General features: G+C 36.9%; 1 protein-coding gene across 5 annotated transcripts in view; it reads left to right on the forward strand.

Moving 5' to 3' along the window:
* Ryr2 (ryanodine receptor 2) overlaps positions 1-25,096 on the forward strand; it is a 676,288-nt gene that overhangs the window by 452,252 nt on the left and 198,940 nt on the right. For all 5 annotated transcript variants that reach the window (XM_087181253.1, XM_087181249.1, XM_087181250.1 and 2 more), the window contains 4 exons: positions 777-936; positions 2,211-2,358; positions 16,035-16,243; positions 19,076-19,250. In XM_087181253.1, the coding sequence (XP_087037379.1) occupies positions 777-936; positions 2,211-2,358; positions 16,035-16,243; positions 19,076-19,250 (692 nt within the window). The remainder of the gene's footprint in view (positions 1-776; positions 937-2,210; positions 2,359-16,034; positions 16,244-19,075; positions 19,251-25,096) is intronic.

Raw genomic sequence — 25,096 nt, forward strand, 5'->3', positions numbered from 1 at the left:
CAATTACTGGTAATAACAAACCAGAGTATAATCTGAAGCAGTTGTGACTTGGGCTTTGTGTGAATCTCAGGAGTGAAGTGGGGTGTTGTGTGTCTGTGGAACAGGGCACACTGTTGCCCTTATATATGTGTGTTGGTGAAAAATTTTATAGTTTCAATTTTGCATTTCTGGCCAGATTAAAATTTACAACTAATTGTTTGAGGGTCTCCTCTCTCTTTCTCTTAGTGCACAAGTGGCCTTTGGCTTAAGTTCCTTGAACTCCAGGGAAATAAATGACATCATGTTTTAGGTGATTTCATAGCTGAGATTTTCTCTCCTTCATAGCTTCTTATTTAGGGATGGTGATAGGGAAATAAATTAGAATTTCCCTGTAGAATAAAGAGCAGGCAGTATCTGAAAGAATACACCAATTCATGAAATAAATATTCCATTAATATAACATTTAACATTTAAAGAAAAAATGGGTGCTTTGCAGGAAGAGAAAACCATCAAATGTTTTAATAGATGAGCAGTATTTTGCTTTAGACTATCCAAAAAGGAAAAATGGGTAAGTTGTCTCATTTCCGGTTTATTGCATAAAAATAAGAACCTAAAGGTCATATGGCTCTTGTTCTTACCAGTCATCACCTGTAGTGAAAGAGGCACCTGAATGTTGCTTTGTCACTAGTCGCCACTGTGATTTGGGGAAGTTTTGGAATTAGGTGGGACTGTGACAAGACTGTCACAAGATTTTTATGAAAAGATCAGTTATGAATTGCTTTGTCATTGCTTTGTAGTTACCAGCTGACAAGTGGATATAAACCTGCCCCAATGGACCTGAGCATCATAAAACTTACCCCTGCTCAGGAAGCAATGGTAGACAGGCTGGCGGAAAATGCTCACAATGTGTGGGCCCGGGATCGGATCCGGCAGGGCTGGACCTATGGAATTCAGCAGGTACCCAGGAACACATGGACTAAGATTCACTTATGCTAAATGGGAATTATAATAATTTGCAACTGCAGAGATTAAATTATGGCTATTTCAAAGCTCATTATGTATTAATGTACTTGTACATATGCGCAAAAGCACTTGCTTAGCACTGCAGTCTAGAAATTAGATGACCTTACCTCAGGTGCTACAATGAGTCACGCTACAATCTAGATTTGTAACGTGGATTTGTGGCATTTTCCTCGGTGAGCTTGAATGGTAACAGGGACTTTCAAAAAACATGAAAATATTGAGTAAAATAATGATAATAGAAATTAGATCCAGAACTCCTTATTTACAACCCCTGGGGCCAGATAAATGTGAGAATTCAGACTTTTTAGGGTAGAGGTTTTCTAAATGGTAATGTGATGATAATTACTTGTTTTACAAGCCCCTCAGTAGGGCAACAGAGTAAATTGCCACTCCTTCAGCACAACATAGCCACAGTAATAGCCAGGAGGATAAAAAGACTATATTAGTTCAGGTTTTACCATGAATTGAGTTTTTGTCAAAATTTTTGTGAGTTTTTGTGAATTAATGGAAAGAATAATTCCCCAGGTGGTCATACCCTAAAGACTTATAGGTGTTGACACATCTTTGTCTTCCCTCTGAAAGTAAGTTCTGTACCTCCTCCCTCACTCTTTATCAACATGTTAGTCCTATTTTATAATTGGGTCCTCTTTTATAATAGATTGGTTAAGTCATTTTAATATTCTTGATATTACCCAGCTTTAACAGTTGATGGAGTCGACTTTCCATGGTGTTAGAGGGACATAGAATGGCTGTCAATAATGCACTGGGTTTTCTCTAAAGAAAGGAAAGTGGCCTGGTGTTGTCTGTTGATTCACAGTCACTGAGGGGTGACCAGCACTAATTTGGCTCCTCTAGTAACAAGTGCTTATCAGCAAATTGTACAGGAAACTATAGCTGTCTATGTTAACCCAATTCCTGAGACCATGGCATCAGGAAGATGGTTAGAGATCAGTAAAGCTGGGTTTCATTATTGTCTTTAGTCTTTTCTCATGTGGAAAGCCTGTTTTAAATTGATGTGCTTATTCATTTGCTTACATCTTTTATATTGATGTTGTTTTGGTCACTTCTGGATCCAAGGAAGACAAAGGGAATGTGGAAGGGGCAGCCTCTATCCTTAGAGCCTTGAAACTTGAATGTATTTGGTAGCTGTCTTATTTCCCATAGCCATTTGCATTGCTTTGATGGTTGCATATCATTTTCCTCTATAGGATGTCAAGAACAGAAGAAACCCTCGCCTTGTCCCCTATACCCTTCTAGATGACCGAACCAAGAAATCAAACAAGGACAGCTTGCGTGAGGCGGTACGCACGCTGCTGGGGTACGGCTACAATCTGGAAGCCCCGGACCAAGACCATGGTACTGGCTTTGTTCTCTTCCCTTTGCTGTGTTGCAAAATCACGTGCTGATTCTTCGAAGCCAAATAAATGAATACAAGGGAAGGATCAGAAAGGGTCTTCTAGTCTGAGTATACTTCTTAGGCCAGAAGCTTGTAGTGGATTTAGTTCCCTGAAGATAGGATTAGACCCATCTGTCAGTGGGGTGACTCAGCATGCACTGATTCTTCAGGGGAAGAGAAAGACCTAACTTTCCAGAGAGTCTGTGATGAGTAATTACCTCTCAGATGATAATGGCCTTCTCTCTTACCGTGCCAGTCTCTTTCAGAAGAACTGATTTTAGTGAGAGCTAGTGTTTTCCAAATCTCACCTTCACACTCATTCATATCAGCAATATTTAATTAATTAATGTGATGTTTCACTTAAGGAAGACACATTAGAATAGACAATAAATATTTCTTGAGTTAATGGATTTTTTTCTTCTTTGGTGGTACTGGGAATAAAACCCAGGGCCTCACACATGCGAAGGAAGTCCTCTACCTCCGAGCCACACCCCCAGCCTCTAAGTTAATGTATTTTTAAAGTTTATATAAGAACATATTTCCCTTAAATGATATTTTTAAGAATATGATTTAAAGTGGTTGACTCTTCAGCCCTTTCTCATGCCGTTTTATTATTCATATTTATATTTTATAATTGGAAAAAATGAAATGAAGATTGTATTTTATTATAATACCTATAATTTTTGCAAGGAATTAATAAAAAACTGTCCCAGATGACTAATATTTTCAGTGTGGTATCCGCATAAAAATAAATTGAGATCTTAATAATAATAAAATAAAATAACAATATTTAGAGAGTCCTTCATATATATTGTTCAAGTGCCACAAGTTTGTGTAAGACCTTTGCAATTGTTGGTCAGTGCTCAGAGTAACTCTATGAGACAGTATTTGAATTATGCTCATTTTACAGGTAAGAAAACTGAGATTCAGCAACTTCTGTGTCTTCCCATTGGTTCAGTGTTACATGCAAGGTTCTGATTTTAGTAGTTACTGGATCCTTATATTTGCTGCAAGTAAAATTAAGTATCCACTTGATAAAAATAATATAACCATAATACAACTTTTTGTTCACTTTGCAGCTAGCTTTATAGATGTGTGATGATACCCCTTTGGTACTAGGGATTGAACTCAGGACCTTTATACTGAAAGACTTCCTCAGCCCTTTTAAAAATTTTTGTTTAGAGCAGGGACTTTCTGAATTTCCCAGACTGCACTTGAAATTATTATCCTCCTGCCTTAGCTTCTCAGAGTGCTAGGCTTACAGGCATATGCCACCATACCTCGCTAGTGGTATACAGTGGACCCTCAAGTTATGACCGGCCTGACATACAAACAACTTGGGTTAATTAGGTTAATGGAAGATTCATGTGCCTCTTGTCATCTATGGCATGTACACAGGTAAACATCCAGATCTCAGCTGTACTGAGCAACTTGAGTTAGGAACTGATCAAGTTCCTAAGTCAAGGGTCCACTGTACATTTATGAACAGATGCTGTTAGGTACACACAGGACACCCAAAACATCCTTGTCTCAAAGACTTGTAGACTGCATCTCCACTGTGCAGGAAATAAACAATAAAAGGCTTGTAGACCATAAAGCACAATTTAATAAAATAGTTCTGTTGTCTCACGTAGAATATGCATGCAAAGCTGACTGATTGTTTGATTATATTTTTATATTAAAGTATAATTGATCACTTCTTGGCCTTTTGGCTAAGATCAAGTGTATTAAAGTATAATTTATGTATGGTAGAATGCACAGATCTTAAATGTTGAGTTTGATGAGTTTTGACAGTTATGCACAAAAGGAATTTCCAACCAGAACTATATGTCCACCATATTCTTTATTCCAGAAAATTTCCTTGTGGTCTCAACAAAGTAGCTACTGTCTAAGTTCTATCATCACAAATTAGTTTTATCTTTTTGTGGTTTGTATAAATGTAATCAATATAGTATGAAGTTTTTGCATGTGGTTTCTTTTGTTGAACATAGTAGTTTTAGGATCATCCATATTTTTATAAGTATGACAAGATCTATTGCTCAGTGGTATTCCTTTATAGTAACTTGCCACAGTTTGTTATCCATTCTCTTTTTATTGAAGATTTGAGTGGTTCCTAGATTTTTGGTGTTATGAACAAACTGTTATGAACATTTATATACAGGACTTTGTGTAGACTGGTGCTTTCATAAAATTTCTGGATCATATTTATATGTCTGTATTTATATGCTTTCAATCCTAAGAAATCTTTGCTGATGCAGCAACACAAAGATTTTCTCACAGAGATTTAATATTTTAGATTTTATGTTGAGGTTCATGATCAGTTGAAATTAATTTTTGTTATGATGTTAGGTTAAGGTCAAGACACATTGTGTGTGTGTGAATGTAGGTAAGTCTGGAAGTTGAACCCAGGGAATTTGCACTGACCTGCATCTCCAGACCTTCTATATATTTTTTTAAGATTTTGAGATAGGATCTTGCTATGTCATTATATTGCCCAGGCTGGGTTTGGAATTGCCATTTTCCTGCCTCAACTTCCCTGTGCTGGGAGTACAGGCATGTGCCACTGAGCCCAGATGAGCTTCGTTTTTTGTACAAATGGATATCCAGCTGTCCCAGGACCATTTGCTGGGATGTTACTCTTTTCAAATTATATTACCCTGCCATTTTTGTGAAAAATCTACTGACCACATTGTAAGTCATTCTATATCTGGACTAACAATTCCATTGTCCTTTGGCATATATCATACTATCTTTATGTTTATCACCTTACAATAAATCTTAAAATTGTAGAGGGTAACTCCTTCAACTTCTTCGTTCTTTTTAAAGGATTCCTTTGCTCTTATTTTCCCTTTGCATTTCTATGTATATTTTACATTCAACTTGTCGTATTATGATGAAATTACAGTTGAGTTTATAGATTAATTTGAGGAGAATTGATGTTTTAACAATATCTCTAGTCTACCAATTCATGAACATGATACCCTCTTCTGTTTGTTTTGGTCCTTTTTAGTTTATCTCAGCATTGTTTGTAATTTTTAGGGTAGAGGGTTTATACATTATTTGCTGTATCTTTCTGATATTTGGGTATTGTTTCAATTTTTGGATTAATTTTAATTTCATTTTGCTCTCTAGTTCTTTATCGTGAATATGAGAAACAATTGATATTTGTATATGGATTTCAAATTGTTTTGATCTAGATAAAAATATATATAAATTTTATTTGTTTATCTATTGATTGATAAATTACATAAGGTTTTCTACATACATAATTGTAAGACCTATAAGAAAACAATTTGATTTTTTCTTTGACAATTGCCATGCCTTTTTTTTTGTTTCCTGACTTAAACAGCTGGTAAGGAATTCAGAGCAATGTTGAATAAAAATATAGCAGTAAGAAAGGTTATCCTGCCTTATCTCCATGTTGGAGGAAAAAGTTGCAGTGCTTCTCTACCAAGTACGATGTTAACTGTAGAGTTTGTGTCAGTGACGGTGACCTTTGAGAGCTTTCAGTGATAACAAACAGCTGGCTGTGACACCCGTGCCAAAGGTTTGCCTCCACTGGTATGGGATGGTCTTTATCACATTGACAAGATTTACTTCAATTCCTAGTTTGTTGGAATCTTTTATCATGAATTAGATGTTGAATTTTGACAAGAACTTCTTTGTGCCAGTTATTGAAAAGATTATATAGTTTTTTTTCCTTTATACTGTTGACATTTTTTTCCCATTAAGTTTATTGGTACATTTTATGTATAAAATACAGTTACATTCATCATTGGGATCTTGTACCTTTACATGAGTATCTTGGTTCCTTTTATTTCCCCTTCCCTTGCCCTCCCTTCACCCCCTCCATCCTTCCCTATTTGCAAAGACTTTGTTTTCATTTTTTTCCTTTTCTCATATTTTTTCTTTTCCCTTCTTTCCTTTCCTCTAGCCCTCCCAATTCCCCTGCACCTTTAGACCTTTTCTTTCTGTTACACAATATCAATTATACATTTTTTAAAATTACAATATCAAGATCTAGGAGACATTACCACAGATTTTACAGAATTTAAAAGGATATAGAAAGCATATTTCAAAAAATCTGTTTTGAAATAAATTTGACAACTTCTAAGAAGTACCTTGGAAGACAAATTTATGAAACTAACTCTGGAGAAAATAAAAAATTTGAATAGTACCTATTAAAGAAAGTATATTCCTAGCTTGAAAACCTACCTATATGACAACAGCAGGCTCATATACATTTTAACTGATAAAATATATCAAACAAAGCAGAAAAAAGAAGGAACACTTCTCCCCTCATTTTAGGAACTCAACATTGTGCTAATCCTAAAACTGGATAAAGATAATAGAAGAAAAAGGTATGAACATAGGTAGAAATTTGTTTAACAAAACAAACTCTTAGAAGTCAGATCTGGCAGTATGTAGAAGGTGGTTTTGTTATAGGGATGGCAGTGTTGGTTCAGCATTGGAAGATCCACCCCCAAAAATCATCATTTTAACAGAGGAAAGGAAAAAGCCATGTGATCCTGTCACTAGTTGGAGAAAAAGTATTGGACCAAATTCTACAGCTGTTCATGGTAAAAGCTATCAGGAGCCTAGAAGTAGAACAGAGCCTTCTCAACAGATCAAAGACATGTACTCCATACTTCCAACAAAAACTCCTTCTATGAATGGAAACAATACAATGCTTTCTCCCTAAAGTGGGGAACAAGGGCATATATGCCTACTCTTCATCTGTCCATTACACTTTGAAACATAGGTCTAAACCAAAATAGTCTGGCAATAAAATAACACAACTGGGATAGGATTGGCACAGCAGAAGCAAAATCTTTATGTGTAGATGAAATGATCATCTACAGAGAAAATACTAAGAAATCTCGAGGAACCCCTAGAACTTGTACTTGAATTTAGTAGGATTAGAAAACAAAAGGTATATATAAAAATTCAGGTCTGTGTATACTTGCTATAAATGAAGAACTGGATATTGAAATTTAAAAGTTGTGTAGCAGTACAAAGGACCCAGAAAAGCCAAAAACAAAAACAAAAACAGTGTTGGAAGACATTTAGCACCCAATTTTAAGACTTCTTCTAAAGCTACAGTAATCAAGGCAGTGTTGGTGTAAGGAAAGACATATAGATCATTTGAATAAAACAGAATCTAGAAATAGAGCCACACATATATGGTCTACTGAGTTTTGAAAGATTATTTAACATTAGCATTTTATAGAATATAAACTCGATTCAAGAGCTGAGGAAGAGATAGTGTCTTCAGCAAATGACACTAGAACACCTGGTATCCGTATATAAAAAATTAATCTCAACCCTTTATTTCCATACATGAAAATAACTTGAAGGGATCTATGAACCTAAATAAGAAAGCCTAAAAGTATAAAACTTTAAGAAGGAATTATAAGGGAAAATGTTTATGAATTCAGGGTAGGCAAGAACTACCTAGGATACAAAAAACATGATGTATAAAAGAAAAAAAATTGATAAATGAGATTCCATCAAAATTTAGAACTTTAAATGACATCATTAAAATGAAAAGTAGTCCTTAAACAGACCATATTTACAATGCATATAACCTGTGACCAGAATATATAAAGAATTCTTAGAGCTCATTAATAGACAACCCAATTAAAATGTAGACATAAGAAGATGATAAATAGCCAGTACAGCACAAGGAATGGTGTGCAACTCTAGAATCAGAAAAATACTAATCAGTACAATAACAAGATTGAATTATACACTCATTAGGGAAATGAAGTCAAAAGTTTTAAAAGCCTTGTCATGACTTTTTCTTTTTGTTGGATTCTCCCCCTTTGCATTTAATTTGTCACACCCAATGGATTCATTCTGCTGGGTTTCCTGGGTTTGTGATCCTCATTGTCTTTTCCTAGGGTATTGTCTACAATTTTTTGGAGTGCCAGTTTGATATTCATGAAGTTCCTGAGGTGCTCTTTATCATGAAAGCATCTTATTTCTCCATCAATTTTGAAAGATAGTTTTGCAGGGTACATTAATCTGGGTTGGAGGCTGTTTTCCTTTAGGGCTTGAAATACACCACTCCAATCTCTTCTTGCCTTGAGGGTTTGCATTAAGAAGTCTGCTGTGATTCTGATGGGCTTTCCTTTGTATGTGATTTGTTTCTTTTCTCTCACTGCTTGTAGAATTTTATTCTTCTGTTGGATTTCTGGAATCCTAACTATTATATGCCTACGTGTAGATTTTCTTTTGATTAAGGCTAGCTGGAGTCCTATATGCCTCACCTATCTGTATGTCAAGTTCTTTCCCCCTCCTTGGGAAGTTTTCTGCCATCACCTCTGTGAAGAGTTTTTTTTAATGTCACCTGCACTCTCTCCTCTTTCGTCATTGATTCCAATCAGTCTTATGTTATTCTTCTTTGCATTGTCTAGCAGCCACTGGATTGATTTCTCATGTTCTCTCACAATTTTAAAGCAATTTTTCTTTTCCTCCTCACTAATTGCAATCTTATCTTCTCCATGTGAAATTCTATCCTCACATTGGTTCATTTTGCTGTGCAGACTTTTGATGGAGTTTTTAATCTCTTGGGAATCTGTTTGTATCTGCTTTATGGATTCCATTTGTTTCCTATGTTGGGATTCCATCATGTTCCTCAGATCCTCTATTTTTTTTAATCTGTGTCCTCTCTAGATTTATTAATCATGTCTTGCCCCATGAGCAAAATCTTTGCTGTTATCTGAGTAATTATTTCTGATTTCATTTTTCCCAGATCCTCTTTTGTTGCCAGTTCAGAGAGTCTAGGTGGTTGAGTATCAGAGTGTTCCATCTTGTTTCCCTTTGGGGTTGCTGTAGGTGATCTGGAAGTCTGTTTTTGAGGCTTGTTTACCTGTCTTCTCATTTCCACGAGGGGGGCGGTGTTGCTTCTGGCACCCATGCAGCTCACCTTCTGTGCCCTAAGAGCTTGGGAAGGCAGCGGGGGAGCTTCCTTCCAGGTGCTGGGACCGGCTCAACTTCTCTGCCCTAGGAGTTTGGGATGGCGGTGGGGGAGCTTCCCTCTGGGTGCTGGGACCGGCTCACCTTTTCTGTCCTAGGAGCCCAGGATGGCAGTGGGGAAGCTCCCTTCTGGGTGCTGGGACTGACTCAGCTTCTCTGCCCTAGGTGCCTGGGATGGCGGTGGGGGAGCTTCCCTCCAGGTGTTGGGACCAGCTCAACTTCTCTGCCCTAAGAGCCTGGGATGGCAGTGGGGGAGCTCCCTTCCGGGTGCTGGGACCGGCTCAGCTTCTCTGCCTTAGGAGCCTGGGATGGCAGCCAGGAAGCTTCCTTCTGGGTGCCATATACTGTTGACATTTTGAATAACATTGGCTTTCAAAATTTAAATCAAGTTTTTATTTCCCATGTAATTCCAGTTGCATTATGTAATTTCCTTTTTTATGTATAGTTGGATACTCTGCTAATATTTTGTTTAGAATTTTCACATCTATGTTTATGAGAAATATTGTGATATAATTTTCTTAAAACATTGTTATCTTTTATCAGATCTTGATATCGGGGTAAAGATAGCCTCACAATAATAATTTTTCTTTGCAATATATTTTTCAAATTTTTGTTTTGTTTTATTTTGTTTTTTGGCACCAGGGATTGAACTCAGGTCCTTGTGCTTGCAAGGCAGACGCCAGAATCACTGAGCTAAATCCCCAGCCCTTGCACATATTTTTATATTAATGAAAAGAACCAACAGAGATGGAGAGATTGAGAATAGAGGAGTGAGAAAGGGGATTGATGAAGTGCGATCTCTAAGGATGTGAGACAGAATAAAATGCAGACTATGAGTGAAAGGATGGGCCTGGTTTAAAAAAAGAGATAAAATTTGTTCTTCTGAGGTTACTGAGAAAGAAGTAAGGATTGGAGAGATTGTAGAAATTTATGTGTATCAAAAATTATAAAAGCTAAGGGGAATCCTGTGTAATTGCTCTTTTCTTCTTGAAAGAGTAAAGGAGTTTATTTGCAAAGATGGAAGAGTCAAAGAGGAGTGGGATGAACTAGAAGCTTTGAAAAGAGCAATACAGACTTGTGGGATATAGAATTCTGACTTTTTTTTCCTTTAGTACTTTGAATATAACCTCCCACTGCCTTCTAGCCTCCATGTTTTCTGTTCAGACATCAGCTGTTAATCTTTCAAATGACCCTTTTATGTGATAACTTGCTTTTCTTTTGATGCTTTCAAGATTCTCCTTTTGTCTTTGAATAGTTTGATTGTGATGTGCCTAGGCAGTAGTAGTGAACCTATGGTACGTAAACCACAGCAGGCTGTTTATATCATTGAAAGCTCTCAAAGGCTCACCATCATTGGTTTAGGAGGAATTTTGAGTGTATTCCGCTTGAAACTCATTGTGTTCTCTGAATATGTAAACTAAAGTTTTTCATTAAATTTAGGAAGTTTTTGACTATTATTTCTTCAGCTGTTCTTTCATTGTTTTTCTCTCTCTTACCTCGTGTGATTGTATCCAACATGCCTCTGAAGTTCTACTTACTTTTCTTCATTCTTTTTTTCCCATTTTCATACTTGATAATCTCAGTGGGCTTATTTTCAAGTTCATTGATTCTTTTGTGGCTGAAACCTGTGTTGAGCTCCTTTAATGAATTTTTAATTTCAGTGATTGTACTTTTCAACTCTAGAGTTCTATTTGGTTCTTTTTTAATATAATTTCTGTTTCTTTATTGAATATCTCTATTTGATAAGGCATCATTCTCATGCTTTTTAAAAAAGTTATTCCACATGTTTCCCTTTAGTTCTTTGATTGTATTTAAAATAACTTAATATCTTTGTCTAAATCCAACACCTGAGCTTCCTCTGGGGTAATTTCTCTTGACTGTTCCCACCATTCCCCCTGTGCATGAGACATACTTTCTTGTTTCTCTGCATGTCTCATAATTTTTTATTGAAAACTGAAATTTTAAATAAGTTGTGCTTGTTGTTTAATGATTTTTCTAAACTAGCTTTTTGGCATTTATATTGTTTATAACATGTGGCTGCTGAAGTTGAAGTATCTATTTCACTAACTTAGGAGTCAGCCAGTGATGAGACAGAGACTTTCTTAAATGCCTGAGAATAAGAATTCTCCTTGTCTTTTGCTGAGGTAGAGGCCCCATCTGCCTGTAAGTACATGGCTCTCACACTTACAACTTTGACCTAGCCTTCACTGACTGCAGGACCTCATGGTCTTCCAGAGTTGAGGACTGAAGACCTTGTCAGGTCTTTCCTAAATACATGTACAGCAAAGGCCTGACTATGACCTTATAAATATGCTGGTGTTTTTCATAGCCTGCTGTGCATGTCCTTCCCCAGAGTTTCTTTTAAAATATTTGCTCAGCTGTTGTTTATCTTAACTATTATTATTATTATCTTCAGGAGTTACCGTGTTAAAAAACATTGCCTGTGATATTTTTCAACTAAATATCCCTATGGAGAAGTCTGTTTGCATTGGGCAATGTCTAAGTCAGGTGGAATACAGAATAATTTCACAAGTAGGATTTTCCAAGGAAGCACCAGCAAAGTAAAATCACAGTTGACTATTGGAAGAGCTCCAACCCTGTGCTGGCCACTCCAGAGGCTCTTAGGTTCTGGCTTCACTGAGCTTGAGGAGCCAGTTGTTTTCTGTGTATCATGGAGCTAGAGAAAGGAAGAGAGAATGGGGTGTGTTAAAATACCATAAGACTTATTGTTGAAACACTGGGTCATTTTCATTGAATAAATACTTTAGCTACTTTTGAGGACTCTGGAAAGGTTGATGGGATGAATGTTGCCAGGGTATCCCACTGATTTTACAGGGAAGAGGGTTTGTAGAGGTCCTTACTCTGCTGCTTTTGCTGATGCCGGTCATCAACAAAGGTGAGAATAGCTAGCTGCTTTGTGAAGTGAAACAGAGAGCAGGCAACAGGTTAGAGAGTGTAGAGAAACATAAATGATCCATGAAGAAAGCAAATTAGTAGTGGTACCAATCTATTCTGTACATGTGTTTTCCAGGAGACTCAGCAGAGCAGGGATAGAAGTCGAGAATGAAGATAGTGAAATTGGACAAGAATCGGGGTTGACAGAGCAAGTAGAGAGAAGGGTCATAGGGCCATAAAGTGTGGAACACTATAGGTAAGGAAGAAAAGATGGAACTTAATGAGTTTTCAGAGTGATTGTGTTTGTATAAGGAAATAAGAAAACTGAGAGGAAATTTGTGATCAGATAACTCACATAGCCTCTGCATTTTCAGAATTTAGAGGTAGAACCATTGACAGTTGACAGAATTCTACTTCTCTGAAGTTACGTGAGAAATAATCAATGAGGTTAAGTGTTGTGTACTGCACAGTAGAAAATGAATCATGTTTCTCATTCACCATTGTGCTGTAGGCTCCAACAGGATGCTTACCTCATAGAGATTCATTTGTTCTCCCTGTTAATTGCAGAAGAAAGATTAATTCTCCACAGAGAGGAATTAGTAATCTTCTGAGTGGGATATTAAAGGGAACCGAGCTTCAAGAAGTAGAGATTAGTGTCAGAAAGGACATTGCTACACTAGCACTTTAAGGAAAGACTCTCTTATGTGATGAAGTATAGAAAAAGGAATGGGAGATGTTCTATTGAGGCTAAATGTAAGGTATAGGTGGGGAAAAAGTAGCAGTGGATGAAGGTGGCACGATTGAGAACAAAATATGGAATAGCTTGAAAAATAAACTCTATGAAATGTAGATAAATTTGTAGAGGGAGTTCCAGCCCCGGGAACTTTTACAATAGTCGCTGGATGTTTGAGCTCAGTTTACCATAGCAATATAACTATGGTAACAGTGGGAAGGGACAGATTAGAGTGGGACAGACAGCAGACAAAGAGACCAGTCAGAAAGCTTGGGAAAAATTGGAATTTTTCTGAACAAGGGCTATGGAAATGGAAATTAGAAGATACAAAAGATTTAATGGTATAAAATGAAATGAATTTGGTGATCAGTTAAAAGTATTCATTTGTAATTGTTCTAATATTGGTGAAATTTTAATGTTAGAAATATAGACATTTTGATATAATTGAATCTAGCCTTATTAAATAGGGCTATAATTTATTTACTCTTTTTAAGCAGAATGTTTATCTATTCCAGATTAAATGTTAAATCAGTATTTGAATTTTAATATCTTTGAAATATTATTTTCAATAAACAGTAAAACATTTGGAAATGGAATTTATTCTTATTAATCACAAGGTTTTATCAAGGTATGAATTGCATTATTTAAAATAATACCAGGAAGTTGAAAGGATTTCTAGATATGTATAAAGTTTTAGAGACTAGCCTACCATCCTTGTAGCCTGTAACTGATTTTAATACTGTATATAAGCAGATATTGACTGCCCTCTAGTGGAAGATGTATATATATACATAAAAGCACTGTTTATACAGTATAAATTTACTATACAAATATATAATATATAAATTTATATATGATACATGCAATTTTTATGATACATAAATATATATCATAATTTTATGTAAACGTTTCAATAGATACAAGTATATACTATGTATATATCTCAGATTGTTTGGGTCTTTTAAAACATTTCTGTGGACCCAGATTTTCATTTTGCGCTAGTATTTTCTGTAAAGTAGAATCAGAATTCTAAACTTCTGCTTCTTCAAACCATGGATATAAGCTACCTTACAGTAGTTTAAGAAATACAGAATATGAACTGTGATCTACATGGGCATATGCAAAAAGATGCATAGAAGTTAAAAAAGAACAAAAGTATATTACTCTGATGTCCTTGCATGATGGTGCATTATGAGTAGCATGTTCGTGCAAGTTCGGGGTGAGTAGCATCACAGTGTAAGAATGGTACTCCAGCGCAGGATCAGGAAGAAGAATGCTGAGACTAAGGAGTTCCTCATTATTATTATTGCACGTTCTCCGTATGGTCCTTGGTTTTCATTCCCTGTGTTAGTGGAAGGCATTAGTGATCTTTCTTGATACCAAGAGATTTGTAGTGTGCTTCGGAGGAAACTTATCTGTTATAATGTTAGATCAAATTCACCTTCTAAAATATTTGATTAAAGTTACTATTAAAGTGTGCTAAATTATTATGTTTGTATTACTTGAGCACACGGCATATTTGCAAAATCTGATGTCTTGGGAACATAACAGGAAAACAAACCTGGCACTTTGCAGTATTTTAGTTTTATAAAGATAAAAACTGAGTAATACCTACTTAGAAATTTAGGAGATGACTCTGTTGCTGAATATAATCTAAGAATTTTATTTTCAAATAATCAGCATAAATAAACATAAGTACATCTGCACGAAAACTCTTCTCTCCTGAAAATAATCTCTAAAAGTTTGTGTGGTTCATAGCTCATATTCTGTATCTCGTAGATAAATTTGTGAAGGTTACCACTGTAATTTAAGAAAATAAAGAATTAGTAGGCTGTTGCCTAAGAAAAAGTAAATTCTGGATGGAAATTTGATTTTTCTAATTATTTTTTAATATTATAGCATTGAGAACCATTTTCCAGTTATAATTTGGTCATAATAACTCAATGGATAAACTGTTATTAAACTTTTATTGTTTATAAGTTCTTTCCCAGATCTCTAAAGGGAAACAGATGAGTAGCCAGTACCTAATTCCATGCCAGCTACAAGAGGCAGTATGGAAAGAATAGGGCCATAGCATTAGGTGGCTCCTTGGGTCTGCCGCTTATGGGTTGTGTGATGTTGGTCATTTCTCTGGAGTTCCCTCCTCTGGATTTAACCCAGATATTAATGGAGGTGGCCTGTTCATTGCCTGCATTATCAATTCAGTGGATTCTCATCCCTGTCCCCTGGCTTCAGGGTCCTCAGTCAGGTTTCACCCTCCTGACCCTCTCAGTCTCTCTGGCATCTCATTTCCTGCTGATATATACATTATATATCTGTATATAGCTATGAATACATGTAGATATCCACAGAGAGAGATATGTGTGCCATACAGCAATGTATCCCATTGCACCACACTGGCTCTGATGTTGGACTCTAACCCTTTATTTTTTTCCTCTGATCTCTTTGCTACATTTTTATATGTAGTACATTACATTGAAAATGTGGGAGAATGGAAAAGTTTTGAATCACAGCAATGAATCCTTCAGCTGTTCTGTGGTGGAAACTTGTCATCAAATATTATTGCCTGTAGTTGCATCTTTGCTTCTTTCTTATCTCTCTCCCCTTGTCTTTAGTTCTTGGCTGCTTCTTTCCTCTCTTTCTCACCCATAAATTCTTGTTCATTTCCTAGCAGAGCACTTTAGCTCTCTAAGCATCTCCTTTCCAGTCTCAAGTTCATCTGATCTTCCATTACCAAACCAACGAAGTAGCTGGTGGGATTTCTTCCTCAGAAAGATAGGTCCCTCCCAAAAAGTATCTGAATGAGTTGAAGGCTGCTTGCCAGGTTGGTCAGTGTCCCCAAGTCCCAGCCTAGCCTAGTCCCGGGAAATCCTGGACTTTCTACTGTGTGCATGCAGAAATTCCACTTGCCTGGATGGGTAGGTAAGAAGGCACTTAGAAGTGAAACAAGAGCAGATTGGGTGACATTGCAGTTTAATCATCTTCTGAATCCTCCCTTCTCTCTAAATTTTCTTCTCAACCCCACAGCAGCCAGAGCAGAAGTGTGCAGTGGCACTGGTGAGAGGTTCCGCATCTTCCGTGCTGAGAAGACATATGCAGTGAAGACAGGACGGTGGTACTTTGAGTTCGAGGCTGTCACTGCAGGGGACATGCGGGTCGGCTGGAGCAGGCCAGGCTGCCAGCCCGATCAGGAGCTGGGCTCAGATGAGCGTGCATTTGCTTTTGATGGCTTTAAGGTGAGTGAGTGGCCTTGGGGAGGAACAGCCTCTCCAGGCTGCCCTTGCCTGTCCCCTGCTATACTATTAGGGGACCATGAGGTCAGCACTGTCCATCAACAGCATGGCCTTAGAGATACAGAATGCCTAGGGGCACTTTCGTCCTGGTAGTCCTCGAACTCTGCCCCCATCCGACAGATATGGTGAAATTCACCCAGACACCACTAAAATGATGAGTCTTTTTTTATCAAAAGTGTTAAACCTGCATATATGAGGTGTGATCAAAATATACAGTGAATATTTAAATTACTAATTATTTAAATAAAATACACAGACCCATTAATCCCCCTTAGAACACTCGCTCTCACTTTGAACACACTTATCCCTTTGTTCTTGGCACTTTCTGAAGCAGATCTGGTTATCCTCTTTCCTGAGTGTCTTTCATTGCATTGTCCTGGCTGCCTTGATGTCCTGAGCTGCTTCAAAACATTTATGTTTTGTGGTCATTTTGATTTTGGGGAAGTCACAGAGTGCCAGATCTGATGAATAAGGTGGATGAGGACTCACTATAATGTTTTTACAAACTTGTCTTTCTGTTGGATGACACTCAGCAGCAGCATTCACTGTACTTTTGATCATGCTTCATAAAGATACGATGAAAGAGGACTTCCAGAACTGCTTCAGGAAGAACCATGGGATACGTGTGTTTGAAGAGAGAGGGAGTATTGTTTTTTTGAGGAGAGGAGAGGATATTATTGGCAATGTGTCTTTTTCTGTAATTAATAATTTTAAATCTGAACATTCTCCATATATTATCATACCTGTTATGAAAAATGCATATAAATCAACACAGTGATTCCATACAAGGCTTGGTCTCAAATAATAACTGATGTTACGCATAAGCAGTTAGTAGCCACAAGAATACTAATCACACAGAAGTCCAGAGTAGAATGATGGTTTCCAGAGGGGAAAGGCTGACCAAACAGTACTAAGTTACAGTCACAGGAGCAAGAAGCTCTGGCACTGGTAAGCTATTGCAGAGTGGGGTGGGGTTAGAGAATGATAGGGTTCAGAATATTTTCAAGGTAGAGAAATAATGATTTGAGGAAATAGAGATGTTCAGACTAACTTAACTGTTATATGCTGTATCCATGTCTTGAAATGTCACATGGCACCCTATAAATATATACCATTTATATATGTATGTATCATTTAAAAAGTAAACTTAAATTAAGTGATAATCACTAAGAATGCTGAAGGTGATGTTACTTAGACTCAGTTTTCATTTTCTACACTATTAGTAATTTATATTTCTTAAACTAAGTGGGAGCTGATCAGGTGCTTATTTCATTATATACTAAATAAATGTTTAAAGATTATCTTAGATATGTAAAATGTTTTAAAAATTTAAAAATTAATGTATACATGCTCATAATCACAATAGGATAGTCACTTTAATTTGACAAAATTATAGATTTTTGTATTGTTTTATTGTCTGAGTTCCTTTATTGAATTTGTATTCCTTTTCATATGAAGGGGGAAAGCTATATTAATAGTAAAGAACATTAGAAGAAATAAGCAGAAATTGACACTTGAGTATTTCAGTTGTGTGATGTCCTGTGTGGGAAAGCATTTCAGCTAGAAATTAGGACATTTGGCCCACTTTTTTCTGAAACATCTAATTTCCTCCACCTTGTTTTTTATTTCAGAAGGAAAATAATTTGACATTTTTTAGGGGGGAGTCAAAATTAGCAAAGTTTATTTAAATTTTGAAAAAAGAATCGAATAAAAGGCAGCTTTAGCCTTATTCTTGCTGAAGATCAAATGTAAGGAACCAGAGGAAGAGCTCCTTGTAGCAAGTTAAGGTATCCTTTACTCCCAGTCAAACCACAGACAAGGAAGGGTCCTCGATTTGGGGACAGACATTAGGTGGGGCATAAAGGAGAGTAAGTAGGTTCTGAATTTTAATGCCTTTTGGTAATTTATTTTGTTAGGTTCTTTTAAAATACAGTGTTATTTTAAGAAGAGTTATGTCCTTGTTTTGTGTTGATAACTGTATACCCCTACATATCAGTCTAAAGTGAAGGTGATGCTTAAGCAAGAATTTAAAAGATTTCTCTGACAAAACTATTAATATAAATAATATTGTACACATAAACTACTAAACTATACTTCCAGATCTAGCATACAAGTTTATCAAAGCTATCTTTCAAATGCACTTGCAATATAAGATTTCTCTTATGTATATAAAGAAGGGTAGCATCTATATTCAATTTTTGGTTTGCTATTATAACAGATATCTTAAGAATATTTTTAGATTTGACCGAAAACTTTTTGGGTTTTAGTATGTAACTGAAAAGCTTTTAGATTTCCATTTTATTAAAGTAACATTCCCATGGGCTCTAAGAAATAAAATTTTATTTTGAAATAGATAAAAATTATAATGTTATTTTCAATGATAGATTCCCAGCTTTTAATTTTTTTGTATTTGTGGGAGTGCAGAAAAACAACCTTTTTGCAGGGAAGTTGTCATTGCAGAAGATAAAATAAATGAATAAATGAATGAATAATAAAGGTGCATCATTTTTCTTTTGATTGAAAACATGCAGGGTTAGATTTTTAAAATAATAAACATGGTGTGGCATTTGAGTTTTCTCAAGATTTAGTAACATGCCATGTTAATATCAAGGATAGAATTCCCATCGTTTCTATATGGCTTAGGTCATTGATGCACGCTGGTAATATACTGACTAGAGTTCGTCCTAGTGCTGAGTTAATAGAATTTTGTCAGTTGAAGTGGGGGTGCTGTTCCCTTCGCTGACTCTTTGACAAGGACTCTTCTATCCTCTGTAGGCTCAGCGGTGGCACCAGGGCAATGAGCACTATGGACGCTCCTGGCAAGCAGGTGATGTTGTGGGCTGTATGGTTGACATGAATGAACACACTATGATGTTCACACTGAATGGCGAAATCCTGCTTGATGACTCGGGTTCCGAACTAGCTTTCAAGGACTTTGATGTTGGTGATGGTAAGTGTGCTGCATTCTGTGTCACTTTGAGGTTTCCGTTATGATGAGGCTGTTTGTCCTAGTGCTTCATAACCAGCTGTCTTTGTCTGAGTGTGACTGAGCAGATAAGCTGCAGCTGTAAATCACCAGGAACCATATGGTCATGTGATCAGAAGCCCTTGAAATTGCTTTAACAGAAATACTGTCTGTACCACTTAGCTAGGATTTTGATAAGGCTGAAATGGCTTTGGTGAGTGTAAGAAAACAAGCAGCAGTCAAAAGGATGTGCTCCACAGTCATTACATTTTCATTTAGAACCTTCCTGGTTAATCTGTGGCTGGTAGCCTTTTTATGTTCATTTCACAAAAACAGAATGAGAACTGACCATGAAGGTTCCTCATGCCAGAACCTGAGGGGATAGAGATGAATAAAACCCTTCCTGATTGTGATTTGCCAGGAGAGACTGACGTGTGTATAGCTTCTGTTCAGCGGATAAGTGTGGTTATAAAGAAATGCAGAAAGATCTGTTGAAACACAGTGCAGAGGGCAAATACTTCTGCCCCACGATGCTGAGATAGCCTGGGAGCAAGGCTGTGAAGGAAAGTTGGGACCATTGGCAAAGCCAAGATGAAAGCCGTTGTTCTTCGGCGCTGTGCTTCCAAGAGCAGCCACTGGCTGCCACTGGAGCTTTTTCAGTTTAAATGAAGTGAAGTTAAAAATTGAGTTTTTCAGTTGTACTAGCTGGGTTTTAAGTGTTGAAATATTTAGTATTGCAGTGATGCCCCTACTGGGCAGTGCAGGTGTAGTGCACACCGTTACTGTGGAGCACATAAATCAGATAGTATTTAATAAAAGCATACAAAAATATCTCATTTCCAAATGAACCAAGAAATTTGAGTAACTTTTGAATGTATACTGTTATGTGTGGCATATTTAAATATACATGTATTTGCATATATGTAGTCCTGGATTTGAAGACATAGCTCATTCAGTAGTTTTACTATTCTATAAACTCATCACTGAGCCTTAGAACTTTAGTCAGTTTGTTATTTCTTTTTTTTTTTGGTACTGGGGATCGAACTCGGGTCCTTGCCCCTGCTCAGCAGGCAGTGAAACCACTGAGCTAAATCCCAGGCCCAGTCAGTTTGTTATTTCCTTAAATTCTTCATTCAAATATTGAGCAAAGTTTTGAGTAGATAGGAGCATTGTTTCCTAAACAGAGATGTGCAAAAATAGTAGGAATTTTGCATTTTTATTGCTCAGTTTCTATTTTAAACACCTGTATTTCTGGGTATTGAAATTGGCACTTTAACCCTTCCCACTCTGGGTGTCAAAATACCAGGGCTGGCTGGGAGCAGGGATTTTTCTCATTGTAACTGTCTGTATTGTCTATCACTATGGATATGACCTGAGATTGTATTTTTAATTGCTTTTATTTAAATATTTGTCTACTATGCTTCCCTTCTTGGGAAGCTAAAGATATTGAAATGCATTTGTGAATTCTGTGTGTGTATATGTCAGAGCATATGCATACATTCATAGGATGCCCATCCATACTGTCAAAGCATGTGACAAATGCTAATGGCACAGCTCTGCTGCCCAGAGCCAAGCAGCATGGCAATGATAAGACAGGGTCTGAAGTAAATCATGTATAAACAACTGTATTTATGACTTTACTCTTTACAGAATTTTTTAGTTTTAAAAAATGACTTTCACCTTACATTGTTACTCTGTCATAGAGTTAATATAGAATTCTGATGGGTTCTCTGAAAATGTGATTTGCCTTGTTGACTTCTTTTGGAAATTTTGGAGAAGTATTCCTTTTGGGGGCGGTTCTGAGACAGGGTTTCCCTATGTAGCCTAGGGTAGCTTTGAACTCACTGTGTATGTAGCCCACACTGGCCTTGAACTCACAGTGATCCTCCTGCTTCAGCCTCTAGTGCTGGGATTATAGGTGTGTGCCACCATGCCCAGCAGGAGGAAGTATTCTTTTGGTTTCCAAGGTAGATTATAAGCTTTATGTAGCTGTGATCATAACTGTTAATTTAGTAGATACCATAGTCAAAACATGTTTTTACTACATTTTTTATAGTTTATACAACTAAAATGATAACCTGTGGAATGTAAGTTTTTAGTCAAATATATCAAAAAGAAGGAATCACAAAAGTCTTTGAAAGACTGATATGGTCATCCAGTTAAATTCGTTTGGAGATACAGTCATTCAGCTGGTTCTGGGTAAGTCTAGGGTTACTGTATAAATATGGCAGTAGGGTTTTTCTAAGAAGCTTCAGCCTTCTTCCCCAAACAGGGAACCGCACAGTTGACCCTAAAGGTCAAATAATAATTCTATGAAGAACACATTGCTGAAAAACATTGATTTCTAATAGAACAGCATGATTCCTTCAGCTCTTAACCTCTTGCAAAAGACTGGGACTTACATGGTCAAGATCAAGATAGTATGACTGAACTACCTACTGGAGGGAACTTTCAGGGACTAAAGGCTGCTTTCTTTGTGGCAGATCCTCTTTAGAATTCTTCCCTCTGGCACTTTTTTTCTTTAAACTTCAAAGTATCCCTAGGGAAAGAAAGAGGATTAATTGACTCTTTATGTTTTAAAAGATCCTTCTGATTGTGTAATATCAACAAATTAGTACTACAAGGAAGATCATCCTCATCTTTTCTTTCCACTATTCTAGCAAATATTCAGAGTCAGGAATGGTGGGAGCCCAGGGAAAGAAGCCTTAATGCCCGCTGCTCCAGGCAGAATTCTAAAATTGACCCCAGGAGCCCCACCCTGTGGTATAGACACTACCTTGCATAATCCCCTCCTCATGAGCAGCAGAATTTAATGAAATGGAATATGATGGAATATAACTATTATAATTAGGTTATCAATCAGTTGTCTTTATGTTAACCAAATAGAAATTGCCTATGTGGGCGTTATCTAATCAGCTGAGACCTTAAAAAGGATTGAGCTTTACTTGAAGTCAGAAAGATTTAAAATGGTGAATAAATTCTCTTACTAGACCTGGAGGAGCAAACTTTTGTAGTATGGAGGGGGCCTCATGGTGAGAATCTATGGACTGGCCCTGACATCTAAGAACAGTCTCCAGCTGATATATGGCCAAAAACCAGAGAGCTCAGCTTTTCAATCCTGAAGTGCCAAATTCTTTGAACAACCAATGAGCTCAGAAGCTGACTGTGAGATCATGGTGAGAATATAGCCCATGCCAACACCGTGGTTTCATCCTCAGGACACTGAGCAGAAAAGCCAGCCATGTTATGCCATGTTATGTCTGACCTACAGAACCAGGATAATAAATGGGCACTGCTTGACATGGCCAAGTTTGTGTTAATTTGGTCCACAACAACAGAAAACAAGAACATTGATCAAGGGGCTTTCTTAAATTCCGGTGATCCTTTAGACTCAGAAGACTGTTAGATACCACTGTAAATGTAGTCTTTCCAGAGACAGAGAACAGAAGCCATGGCTTGTCACCAAGGCAGCCTCAAGGATTAATCTTTAGCAGGAGTTGTTCCAATGTATCTCCCAGTCCATGTGCAGTCAAACAATCAAGAGTCATTTTTACCATAAGCCATGTTGCCTGATCACACATTTAATATTCCAGATTTTACCCACAGAAGTCTGTGGCCAATCAAGCAGTGGCACCTTTTCCATACTGTAGGGAATGGGCACATTACTGAGAGTCCTAGCCGTGAATCTTGGTCTCCTATGAGGTCTCCTCTGGGCCTCCTATGAGGCAATACAATGCACGCTAACAAGAACAAAGAAAGAGACGAGACTTAGAGAGAAAACTGGGTTTGGGGTTGATCTAAGCTGCTTTGAGCAGCAAAGACAAAGGGCACAAAGGACATCCAGAATTTATTGATTACAAGCATGGGAAGATGTTGAGCAGGGTGTGCTTTGAAGACATCAAGTAATATGGTGTGAAGCATCTAGTGATAGCAGTTATGTAAGCAGGGCTGTAAAAAGGGAGGTACTGCTTATCTTGCTTGGAGAGAAAAAAAGGGTACTGAGACTGGGTCTCAATTAAACAGCAACCCATCAGATCAGAGAGAAGCCATAATTCAGGGAAAGGATTTTAATTGGGGTCAAACTGACCTCAGCTGCATGTTAACTCAACAGGGCCCTGCCGCTTCACAGACCAGGATTTAGGTCTCCATGGCAGCCACTGGGGGAGGAGCTGTAGTAGCTCAGTCTGCTGTCTCATATGCCCATGTGAGTCACCTAAGGCTTCAGTCTGACTCCTAATATAAAACAATATAGCCGAATTATGGAAAGCAAGAAGCATGCACCACTTATAGCCTGCTAGTACCAGGCAGTGATGTCGGCTATACCATACCAAGGACCTGGAAGAAGCTCTCCTCATACACCCATAATCTGATGCATTTTACTAAAGCCAGATATTATTCTACATCAAGTTCTGATACTAAGGGTTTTTCATTTAATGCAGTAATTTTATATGGAGCATCCTTTTATGTATATTTTCCTCTAGAACCTAGTGGAGGTGTTTCCCATCATGTTAATTGGGGGAGAGAACACATTTATATGTTTGTTCATCTTACCAAATGGTTATTATGATTGCTTTAGTAGCTATTGTATGTATGACTGAGCTGGGTGTCTCTGTAGAAGTAAAAAGGAATTATGGTCATGGTAAAATATGCAATGGCACAGATACAAAACTGGCTGAGTAGAAGTGAAATTTAAATATAAAGCATTTATAAAGCCATTTAGTACTTAGGCAACCATAATGTATTCCTGGGCTAAAACGTTCTTCTAAACGATTTTTTTAAACTTTTGTTTTTTGTTTTTTGTTTTTTTTGGTACCAGCCATCGAACTTGGGTCCTTGAGCTTGCGAGGCAGGCAGCAGAACCACTGAGCTAAATCCCCAGCCCTTTTCAAACTTTTAATATGACAAAAAAAAAAAAGAAATTGGAGATGGTAATACTTGGAATAAAAGGAACAATTCTATCATTACTTGTATATTGTATTGTTTATAGAGAAAATCTTAATCTACAGACATTACTAGGAATAACTGGAGTGTTTCATAAGTAGTATTTCTATACCTGCACTAAGACTAGAAAACCAAATTAAAGAGGGGATACTATTTATAGTAGCATCTGGGACAGTCAGTAACTTGGTATCACTTTAACAGAAGGCATATAATACCTTTATAGAAAAATTATTAAACTTTATTGAGAGATGATTGATGATTCAGAAGATAATATTTACTGTATTTCTCTCCCTTCTAAAGAATTGAGACCATATTGTAAAAATAGCATTCTTTTTAAACATGTTATCTTAAAAATTATCCAAATGCATAAAAATATTTTAAACATAATTTAAATTTTTACCAACTTATTATTTTGACAAATGTCCGTTCTTCAAGGAAGTGTGAAAATAGTACAAAGCACCTGCATGCCCTTTACCTGGAATCACCAATTTTTAAAAAATATTACCATATTAATTTTGGCTCTCTACAGTTTTTATTTTTTGGTGAGACTTAATATGAGTTTTAATGACTGCACATATTTTATTTTGTTATTATAGCCAACCATTTTCTTATTATGTATAGATGATATTCTCTTATTTCTTGTTTTTTTAAAAATTTTAAGTTAAGTTCTATGAGCCTCCATGCTAAACAGTATACATACAGGAAATCACTTTAAAACCATAAGCTTGTAGCTTGGGTGTTAAAGAAAAGATTAAAGCTTAGAGAATGTACTATTAGTAACTTGCCAAAGAAGAAATAACTAATAAGTGTATCCAAGTCTGTTGGATGCCAGTCTCTGTTTGCAGTCACTCCATGGTCCTGCCACCTGCCCTCTTCTTAGATAGCAACTC

This window comes from Heterocephalus glaber, unplaced genomic scaffold, assembly GCF_053883595.1.
Source record: "Heterocephalus glaber isolate CG9 unplaced genomic scaffold, H.glaber_assembly_v1.0 deba00001472, whole genome shotgun sequence".
In the NCBI taxonomy this organism is placed as follows: domain Eukaryota; kingdom Metazoa; phylum Chordata; class Mammalia; order Rodentia; family Bathyergidae; genus Heterocephalus; species Heterocephalus glaber.